The sequence below is a fragment of the Myotis brandtii genome, unplaced genomic scaffold, assembly GCF_000412655.1.
Source record: "Myotis brandtii unplaced genomic scaffold, ASM41265v1 scaffold847, whole genome shotgun sequence".
In the NCBI taxonomy this organism is placed as follows: Eukaryota; Metazoa; Chordata; class Mammalia; order Chiroptera; family Vespertilionidae; genus Myotis; species Myotis brandtii.
The window spans coordinates 2,762,709-2,774,115 of record NW_005371441.1 but is presented as its reverse complement, the minus strand read 5'-3'; the positions used below and the strand labels follow the sequence as shown (position 1 = coordinate 2,774,115).

Below are 11,407 nucleotides of genomic sequence, written 5' to 3'. Positions count from 1 at the left end.
TTTAATTTTTATTGATTTCAGAGAGGAAGGGAGAGGGAGAGGGAGAGAGAGATAGAAACATCAGTGATGAGAGACAATCATTGATTGCCTCCTGCACGCCCCACACTGGGGATCGAGCCAGCAACCCAGGCATGTGCACTGACCTGGAATCGAACTGCGACCTCCTGGTTCATAAGTTGATGCTCAACCACTGAGCCACACCAGCTGGGCAGGACTTACAAACTTTTATAATAGGACACTGCTTTTGATACTGTCCCACCCAGAAGACCTCCTGTAATTGTCGCTGCTAACCTCACATCACCACTACTGTGACATTTTATTTTACCCTGTTTAGTTAAGAATTCACGTATTTTCTGTACCATAACCATGATATATCACAACCAATTATTTGCATATGATTCAGCCTAAAAGGTTGAATTCTCCTGACACGAATAGCAGTTAATTCATATAAAATGTCCTGTGCGCATGTATTGTGTTATTTTTTCCTTCGGTCTGCTGCATCATGAGTGGCATTGGTTTGGAGAAGTGCATTTGCAGCTGCAGAGGTGCCTGGTAAAACTTCATTCCGCTGTGAAATACTGTATGAACACACAAGCACTGTGCCCTCCATTCAGAATGTCAAAGAACAGTCTACTGCAAGCAACAGCAGTGCTGGAAGCGACACGTTTTCTCTGATCTCAAAGGCTCCTGGGAGACTTTCGTTTCTAACTCAAATGAATTGGTCTCTCTGGCCTGAGCGACCTGCAGCTCTAAGACAGATTCCTTCCCCTCCTGCACTTAGACTCACTTATATCCATGTCACTGAGAAATAATAAATCTATATGTGACACAGTAAGAATGACCCTGTAGCTGTATTTTCCAAAAGGGACAAACAGCCAGGAAAACCCAATACACAAGAAGACCTAGGTCCCGATCTTCCTGTAGTTGTCGGATTCTACTTTTCCCAAGGAGTGAATGGCTTGATTTATATGGGGGATGGATGGGGATGGGATAGGAAGCACATTGTGTGTTACAGAGCCATCTGGCTCTGGGACGTGGAATCATCAAAAGAATCTATTTCCTACGTAGGATCTGTCCTCCTGGTCTTCTGCTGATGAACTGGACACCTCGGGATCTCTGAGTCCTACGTCAGGGAGAAGCACCCCAAACAGACAGAGAACGGTAACTTTCTGCTGGTCGTTGGCCCATGGGAAGGGACACTGGAGAGTGACAGTATCTGTACCTACCAGGGTCCACAGGGTCTCCCCCCCGACAAAGCAGGGATCCCCATACAGACAAGGGTGTCACTCAGTGACCCAGTGAAGCGCTGTTTCCTCAACCCTGCCACGTGCCCTCGTCACCTGCGCTCAGGAACAGAAAAGAGTGGTTCTGTTTTTCCAAAGAATCAGGGCTCCATGTGGGGTTGGTGTGCAGGGAGACACATTATTTTTCTTGCTCCAAGGGCCATCTCTAGAATGATGTTCCCTGGTCCCTTTGGTGGCTCCTCCCTTCAAACCACCACTGCCACCGCCCACCTAAAAAACCAGGTTCCACCAAAAAGGGTGCCTCCGCCAGAGGTGGGCGAAGGCGCCCGTGAGGCCATGGAATGGATAAGATAAGTGGAGGATCTATTGACTCTCAAGCAAGGAAGCTCCTGAGTGGTCCTGAAGGTTTTCAGTGACTGTGCGGCCCCCAAAATGGCAACAGCGTAGGGTGACTCACCCACAGGGCCTGTGGGGGCTGCCGCACTGGCACACAGAAGCAAAGTCAGCCCCTGCTACACTCTATACCTTGATTTCTCTGTGTAATTAGAAGCTTGTTTTTGTTATTTTTTTTGTCCTGCTTTATGATTATATTCATTTTTATTATCATCCCATTGTCCTTAGTTTTTAGAAGCATTAATTTGTAATTTTTGTTGTGATAAACACAAGTTCTATGCTGATAAATGTTATGACCTTTCCTTAGGATTTTTTTTTTTTTCATACTACATTCACTAGTTTCCCATAGATCCTAGTTTAAGAATGTGAAGGAATACTGGCTTTTCAATTCAAATTTTAGTCTTTATGTAACTTGAGTCTTTAACTTGTTGGGTCTTCATCACTTTACGAAGAATAATTTCCTATTACTGTTGTTACTATTTTTTTTATCTATCAAGAATTTTGGTACTATTTTCTAGAAGATATGAAAAAATATGGTGTGGCATGGTATATTGAACTTTATGATTATTTTTTAAAATATGTTTTTATTAATTTTAGAGAGGGAGGAAAGGAGAGGGAGAGAGAAACATTGATTGGCTGCCTCCTGCATGCCCCCTACTGGCGATTGATCCTGCAACATGGGCCTGTGCCCTGACTGGGAATTGAACCATCAACCATTAGGTGGGTGGGACTACGCCCAACTAAGCCACACAAGCCAGGGCTGAACTTTATTTTTATTGTAAGTATACAGAGATGCTTGGCTAGCATATGGTCACTTTAGTTTCTACCATGAAATGTGGGAGGAGAAAATATGCCCACTGTGGTGTGGACTTCCCAACCACAATTTATGTCCCTTCGATGACCAATAACATCGATGTAAATTTATCTCGTTTCTTCCGCAAAAGAAAAGCCAGTTTCCTTAATCATGGGTACCGATCATTTCATTTGATTTGTTTTTCCTTTGCTGCATTTTTAGTTTAATTTTCATCAGTAGCTTGTCTTTATTTGCCTGGACTGAACATTCTTCTTTCTTTACCCCCTGTTCATTGCAAACAGCCACGAGGCAAATGTAGTCTCTCACAGCCTGGACCCTCTGTCAACAGTCCACATAGCAGGTACCTTATTCTCCTGGTTTCCACACTGTTCTAGAACTGCAAGAGGATGATGAAAATTGCCCATGGTGTTGATAGGCCTCTCTCGGGTGTGCCTTGGGGCAGTTGAGAAATTACTCATTTCAGTGCACACCCTTTCGGAATAAATTGGAAGAGACTTTTCTACGTGGAAAATGCCAGCGAATCTCAGAGCATGAAATATTTGGACCCCACCAAAATTGGGATTAACACTACATAGGCCATCTGGAACTTTTCATCCAGTGGTATCCTGTGTGCACCTAGAATTCGATATGTCCCATAACAGCTGCTGTTCGAGTCGTGGCAGACTTTTATCATCCTCTTTCTTTCTAGATTTTACAATAAGACAGGTAATCGATCAATGAATTATTTTACCATTCCCGGAAACCCACACATCTGAATAAAATCTACTAACACCCCCAGCTTTTTCTTTTCTTTTCATGTTTTATCCAGATTGTGGGTTTGGGATTCTCCAAATGGCAAGTCCGAATTCAGTGTTATTTAACATTTATAAGCACCTTCTCTCTTCTGCTTCCCCCAAAATTTCTCTTCACGCACCCAGCACACTCAGTCACTCACCCTCCTGCTCAGCGCCCCCCGGGCGGGCCCCTGCCCAGAGCCCACTCACCGCCGCCACCCTGTGCTTCACACCCGCCCCCAGCAGTCCCTGTGTCTGCAGCTAGCGGTGCTTCGCCTGCTTCGTTGCTGGTGTGATGTCTGTGCTCCCTGCCCCTTCACTAGTCAGCGCCCGCTTCCCCAGACAGCTGTCTGCATAGAAACACTGTCCTCAGAGCTGACTTTTCATTCCCGTCCCAAGCAGTTCAGTGTTAGAGTAGTTTGTCCCCCTGGAAACTCAGCCCCACTGAGCTGGGATCAGCATTCCTGGGAGGAGGGCGGGAGAGGAGGACGTGTGGAGCCATAGACAACTCCTGGGAATAGTCGTGGCTTTCCAGCCAGGAACGGGAGAGAATGGCTGTTTCCTTTGGTCGTTCCCACTCGGCTAAACGAATGCAGAATGCATTTGGGTGTGCTTTCTGGGTTTAAGCGTCCCTTTACTATGTTTTTTGGTGTGTTTTTTTTCTTGCCCTTTGATTTGGTTTGGAGACCATTTGAGGGGGGATAGCCCATAATAAAATATCAATAATGAAATGTGAATGAAGGTATGATGGACTTCCTCAGGTGCCCTGATGGTTTTTTAGGCCCCAACAAGAAAAAACCACCGTGCTATAGACAGATCATTGTTCTATATGGTCCGTCTTCTCCACTTAAATTGCCACCGTGCCATGAGCATATTGCTGTGGGAGTGCCCCACAGCATCCTTTTAGGATACCAGAGACCAATTCTTGGCTTGGCATAAGTGATGGTAATGAGAAGGGGGAAAGCACTTACGTTATTAAACACCACCCATAGCAACCACCTGCGGGTTTCCAAATATCGCTTCTATCTGCTCCCTCAGTTATTCCAGACAACCACGCAGGTTTTCTGAAAATGTCCAAGGCCTGGTTCTAGGGCAGCCAGGGCTACGCCGTGTCTCCTCACAGGGCTTTGCGGCTGGGACAGCCACATTCTCGCGGTGGCATCCCCAAGGCACCTTTCGGCTCTGCTCTGCCCAGCGCTGTTTATTAACATCTCTCTGAGCACACAGCACAAGGTTCACTTTGCTACTCAGAGGGCCTGGGATCCTTCGCCTGAATGGCAACCTTCACCAAGCACCTTGCCAGACAGGTTGTGGTGGAACATGCTGAGCATTCTCGGACTTCTTAGCTCCTTGGCACCTCTGAGTGGGGTGCGCCCAACCCTGACATTGAAATGCAGAGTCTGCTGGGAAGGAATGAACTCCACTCGCAATCCAGGTGTCACGGTGTTCCCTGACACCGAGGCCTGAGAGCACCCTGTGTTTGATCTTGCACTGCTCCAGCAAATTGGAAAGGTTATTGCAGAAGCACACACGGGTTAGCGTCTTGACCCCAGCGATCTGCAGTGGGAACATGTTCAACGCGTCTTCTTCCTGAGAGAGAGGAGAGGCTGAATTGGAAGAAACTGCTTATTAGTTTGAAGGGAGACGCTCTTATATTCTTTGGGTTTAAAGTAGATATTAATAATGTCAGTTGCATGCTTGCTGTAATTTTCAGTTTGATTTTATGGAAGACACTGTTCTGCGTCTTCTTAAAAATATTCTAAGCCTACATATGGATTAATGCTACTATGTTTAGGCCCCGGGCCTACAAAATTAATACAGTATGGTCCCTGCCATTAACATACCTGCAAGGTGTCAGAATGAAGAGATTCCCTAAATCAATTACAAGAAGCTCCCCAAGACTTCTTCAAAGGATAAGCCTTTGGAAAATGTCTGGGCATACATTTGTAATAACTATTCATTATTTTTGAGATCAGATATATTTAAGAAGCATGCTCTTGAAGCAATGCTTTTGATGGTCCACCTGGTACTTCTCTTCCACGTGGACTTGAAATGATCTAACCTGATCTCCAATAAGACTTCTCAACTCAACTGCCGATCATTGAAATTGATAGATGGGAAGATTTACTCCAATTTCCAGCAAAGCAAAGGAATAATTCCTCTGTAGTCTGGATAGAGTGAATTGGTGACTTCATTCCAAAGCTTCGAATTGTGAAATGCAAAATTGCCAGGGCACCTCTGGTCTCTGGCACCTTCCTCACAAGAACTAGGACCCAGGGAGAAGTGGCAAATAACCAGCTAAAACACTGCAAAGGAGGAAAAAAGCGCCTCATTTTAAAGTATGTGCAAGGCAGCCAGATTTCGTGGGGCCAGCACAGTGGGCTTTTGCCCCGTACAACAGGGCTTGCCTGAAAACACTATTCAGTTTCTTGTGAAAAATTGTTTTTAAGTCTTTTCCTCCAGACTCCAGCCTGGGGACCTATTTATTCAAAACATTCAAAGAGCCTCAGCCTACAGCAGCCTTGCCTGTAGGCCAGGCCCCAACCAGGGCTGAGGATAGCTATAGGGTAAGGCTCCAACTTGTTGCCTTTATAAGACCTGAGGCGCGCATCCCCAGTATTTTCCGGGCACTTTGGGAAACAGTACATCCTTGAAAGCACTTCTGGGAAATCAGGAATGTTCCCGGGAGAAAAAGCTAAATCCAGCCAACATCTGAGGGTGTGAGTCAGCACACCCTTGCTTTCATAGTACAGATAATAATACATTGATGACACTTATTTAGCATTAATGTGTTCTAAGCACCACATAAAGCATGAGATACCCGTTATCTCATTTAACCCTCACACCAACCCCATGACATGGCTGTAGTCTCAGATTTACAAACAAGGACACAGAGGATTAGAGGCATGAAGATTTAGGTTTGAACCCAGGTCTACCTGACTCTGGGGGGATTCTATCTTGTTAACCACTGCACTCTAGCGCAGGGCTGCTGCTGGCGGGTAGAACTTGAAAGGATTCTAGGGCTTAGGCTACCTGGCAGAATGCTCCTTTTGGAATAAGAGGAGGCTGAAATCCTGAACTGATTCTGGAAGTGTGTGTGCCGAACCACGTGTCCAGGGAACAAAGACCATGCACACAAGGGTAGGCAAGAATATCATAGACAAGCCAGATAATCCCTCACAGTAAATTCCTGTTACTATCCTGCCAGGGTTAGCTGACAAGTAACAGAATGAGTTGCAAGCTTCTTCTGTGTTTGAATGATGTATTTCCCTTCACTGTGTAGAAGTTTGAGAGGAGTCGTACTCTTGTGCATACTGGTCAGGTGCCCGCATCTCTTGATCATGCTTTCTTGTGTGTGGTGTGTGGTGATGTATAACTTCCTCCCCTACCATCCTTTTTCCACAACTGTATGTGTTTAGGGGAAAGAGAGGAAACAACATCTGGGCAACTGTTTACCCAGAAATTTTAATGAGAAAAATAATAAAACAAGTATTTACTTATGAGAATGAACACGTTTTTGCTGGGCTAAATTCTCTGGAATATCTCTTATGATGAACTTCCTTGAATAAGGTCACACATGTAACTTTTCCTTTATAGATACACTCTCGACTGGCGCCTGTTTATGTAACAAGCCACTGGAGAGAGATGAGTGACTAGTGTCTCTTTTCTTTCCCTTGTCAAGTTCCCCAAGACTCTTGAAATAGAGGTGATTTTAGGTCAATGGATAAATATTCATAGTACCCTTTAACCCTGGTGTCATTAACCTGATGGTACTCGCAGCTCTAAGACTTTGGGCATTAAAGTTGAAACCCTGGTCATTGCTCCCAGGGGGTGGCATGTTTCTCAGCAGATAGATCAGGCATTTCCAAGAGCATTCAACTGCATGGAAGCTCACTAAGGACTGCGAGTTCTCTCTGTCCCTGTCTCAGCCCATCACCCCTCCTTAGGTGGGCATTCTTCAGCATTAGAAGCACATGGTAATTAAAGTTTAATAAGGAATGCTCTGATGCTGTTAAATGTGCCATGTCCTTCAACAGACACTATAACATGTGAGCCCACATTGCAAAAATGGTGACCTTTCCTCTTGTTCTCAGGGGTGGACTCATCAATGGGCACCCTCTGTTTTGATCTTGATCTTTGGCTTAAGCTAATCATTGACAAGGAAGGGCTATTCAGCTCTGTCAGTCCGATTGTATTGTCAATTATATGCATAGATATAACCATCACTAATGTCCTTACATGCTTCCTCAAGAAAAGAAGTCAGAAATCTTTCTCATTTTATTTAAATGTTGAGTGGTGAGGAAATGTGGAGCTCCCTTTTGTGCTTCAGTTATAACTCCTCCAGTGACTGGTGGGGAGGGCACATTGTAAGAGAAAAGGAAAAGGTATTTTTGAAGAAAAATTCAACCCAGAATTCACGGGCAAATATCCCATCCTTCTTAAGACACTTTAAGGCAAACCATTGAATCATGAACTGCCAGAGCCAAAGAGATTTTAGGATATTAATGCAACCTTTCGCTTTGAAAATAAGAAAACTGAAGGCCAGACCAGAGAGACTGTGCTGCTTGGCCAAGATTGTGCAACTGTCTGAACACAAAATGTCCCCCTGTGCATGTGCTAACTTGATGATCCATGTAATACTGTGAGCCCCCAGGATTGGAGGCATTTATTTTCAACATGAAGAAACCACTGACTTCCAAACATTTGAGGACACGAATATTTTTCTCTTTTTTTAAATACATGTAAGATACCTGTAAAATAATATAACCCAGATGACCTTCATCAATGTCAGGGAACAAAATGTTGCTGTGAGTATGGTAGGCAGGGATATTGGGACTCAGTTCCTGCTGGATCTCTGCCTTTAATCCTGGGATCTGGGGCAAGTCATTTACCTTCTCTAGAGAGTCCAAATTCTGGAAGTTAAAATCCTAGGGTTGAAATCTTAATTCTGCCACTTGCAAGCTGTAAATCACTGGTTACTTCCCCTCTCTGAGCCTCCTTTTCTTCATCTATAGAATGAAGATAACAAGCACATTGAGGACTATTCTGGGGATTACATGAGAGAACTCAAGATAAATGCTTAGTACATTGCCTAGCAATTAGAAAAATGTTAACTATCCTTACCAATATCTACAAAATTAGAAGATAGGTTATATACTGTATAAGGCCTTCTCTCAACATGAATATTTTATAATTAGAAAACTCAAGAATTTCCTATTTTACCCTTCCATTAGTAGGCATGTGCCATTGTTCTTTTACCCTCTACTGTATTTCACAAAATATACAAATTTCCTATTTAGCTCATTAGGAATAACTCATTGGTCTTAACATAAGGACGGTTAATCAGTTTGACCACTAGATGGTGATTGAACTCTTGTGGCCTCTTAGTTGGCCGACTATTTACGCTGACTAATTAGTAGAAGACATCCAATGTATAAAACACGGAACTTCCGAGTTGGAAGGCCATCTAGTCTAACTTGAAGGGGTTGAGTAAGAGGTTGGCATTTAGGGATAAAGTGAGTTGTTCAAGGTTACACAGCCATTAGTTGTAGTCTTCAGAAAAGAAACAGAGTCCCAATTCTGGCCAATGACTTATTTCTTTCATTACATTTGCTGAAGACACAGTGGGCCACATGCTCCTAGGGGCTTCCAGAGGCCTGGTCTGTTTGCCTCTCATATTTCTTTGATGGTTTTAATAAAAGAGTCTTGAGTAGTCCAGCTGGAAACTTAGTGTTTTCTTAGAAAAGCATACGGAGTAACCAATACAGTTTTCGCACCTTCTTATTTCTCCAGTGGCCTCATATTCATTGTCCTTATCCTTAGTGATATTACTGCCACTAGGGAATTTTTACTAGGTGGGGGAATGTGTTTTGTCAGCACACCTAGTCTTTTTGCTCCTACAATATTGTGTGTTTGTGTGTATGTGTGTATGCAAAATGTCTCTTTTTAATAATATTTCTCTCTTCATCTTTTCCACAAGTAACCAAACAGAATATTAAAGGATGCTCACACACAAAAAACAATGGTGCCCCCTCTGCCCCCACCCAGAACCTACTTCCACATTCAATGTTTTTCAGGCAGTCTTTCTTATGAAATGTGGAATTCATGCTTAATCTCAAATGCACATTTTAGTAGATAGGAAGATATAAATGTAGACAGGAGAACATAGAACTTTGAGTAGAAGGAGCCTACAAAATGACCATCTGTCCTCAGAAAAATTGTGTCTGTTTCCCAAAGTCACAGCTGATAAAAAATAGGATCAGCCTAGATTCTAAGTCATTCAACACCAGTGTTCTGTACACCGACTCTATTGCCATCCTTGTTCACACAGCGTCAGAACCCACTGATGCCAGGGACAGATGCTGAGTCAGTGCTGAGTCAGTGCAAGATGAAACCAGGGTACTCTAAGATTAGTTGTGCTTTATGGGTCTGTGCAAAATGATTGGGGCTGTCCTCCTCGCTGCATGGAGTTTGGCACATCTGGGAGGACTAGACGGGATACTTCAAGTGATTCTAACAGCAACTAGTTTTGGCTACTAGTGCTCCTGGTAGTCTTAACCCAAAAATATACTGCATCAAACATCCACATCTTAATTATTCTGGATCAACTTAATTTATGCTGATAGAATGTGTATAGAGCAGTTATCTTTGTTGATGGGAAATGTTTTACCAAATTAAAGGGTGGAATTTGAACTCAGTTACCTTTCGTTGACTGACTAAATGTTAACTTTTCATCAGTACAATTTCCAAAAATCTCTTCATTGGGTGGTGGGGGGATGACCTGGGCACACTGCAGAAGGCGGGCGGCTAATGGCCAGGTCGGGTTGTGTTTGGCATGGTCCTGTAGCTTCCAAGACGGTGAGGGAGCTAAAAGCAGCATCCATCCAACATTTGAGATATTTGAGTTTCTTCTGTTGATTCCTCTCTCAGGTCCATAAAAGGTGGCTCCGATTCCTCCCTTTCTGAGCCTCAGCCAGCTCGGTCGGGCCGAGGTTTCCTGTACAGAGTCCTCAGAGCAGCCCTTCCCCTTCAGCTGCTCCTGCTGCTCCTCATCGGGCTCGCCTGCCTGGTACCAATGTCCGAGGAAGACTACAGCTGTGCCCTCTCCAACAATTTTGCCCGGTCATTCCATCCCATGCTCAGATACACGAATGGCCCTCCTCCCCTCTGAAGCAAGCAGATGCCATCTGCAGCGGTGCTGGTCGTGCAAGGAGGGTTTAGCCCAAAGCCAACCCAAACTAGCAAAAGGAGCACCTGGATGCTGGCGAAGGCCTTCTGAGTGGTGGCGTTAGCCATGTGTCCAAATCATGGCTTCGGAGGTGGAGGATAAACAATGACAGAAGGAGAGCAAATAGAAGAAGGTGTGGAAGAAATGTTGTTTGAAACTCTGAGCCTCAGTACTAAAGAGATGAAGTACCTCCAACGTTCCCTGGACGCATGTGTCCTGGGCCTTTGGCCCATTCTATGCACAGCCAGGACTTTAGCACACCATCTGGGCAAGTTTCCCACGGTGTGCCCCATCCATTCATTAAATGACGCCACCTGAGCGCCACGTTGGTATCGAACGGTCTACCAACCAACCAGTGCTGAGCCTTGTAACATACAATTTTGAAGAGCTTATATGGCAGCTTTCTTTTTGCCTTGTTTTTCTTTGGGGCATGATATTCTAACCTTTGCTTTAGAAGCACAAGCTGTAAATCTAAAAGGCACTTTTTTAAAAAGTATAAAGAAAAACTGGATGTAATAAATAAAATCATGGAAGGATTTATGTGAAAAAAAAGTTGAATGTTATAGTAAAAAAAGAGATATTTATGTATGTACAGTTTGCTAAAGCCAAGTTTTGTTTGTATTGATTTCTTTGCATTTATTATAGATACTATAAAATATTTTGTCTGTGCTTTTTTTTTCTCCTATAAAGAAATGACTCTAAATTTCCCTGTTGAGCAGAATGCAACCTGAGTTATCTTTTTGCAGAATGAATGAAACTGAAGCATAAGCGTGCATTCATGAATAAGGAAGATTAGAGGTAGCACGTATTTAGACCTAGCGGTCTCTAGGTGGTTCCTCTCTCCATCCTCCTCCCACAGCCAATCGTATCTCCTCGACTCCTGTTTCTCAGCACCTGTCATACTCTCCTTTCTTTTCTGTCCCCTCTGCACAACTGGAAGAGCCTCCTATGGAGC

At 43.9% G+C, this 11,407-nt stretch overlaps 1 protein-coding gene across 1 annotated transcript in view; it reads left to right on the top strand.

Moving 5' to 3' along the window:
• Window positions 1–11,110, top strand: part of SYNE1 (spectrin repeat containing, nuclear envelope 1) — a 407,398-nt gene extending 396,288 nt beyond the window's left edge. The window contains exons 141-143 of the mRNA XM_014532125.1: window positions 1,069–1,161; window positions 2,733–2,791; window positions 10,155–11,110. Of these exons, the coding sequence (XP_014387611.1) occupies window positions 1,069–1,161; window positions 2,733–2,791; window positions 10,155–10,395 (393 nt within the window). The 3' untranslated portion in view covers window positions 10,396–11,110. The remainder of the gene's footprint in view (window positions 1–1,068; window positions 1,162–2,732; window positions 2,792–10,154) is intronic.
• Window positions 11,111–11,407: the final 297 nt, after the last annotated feature.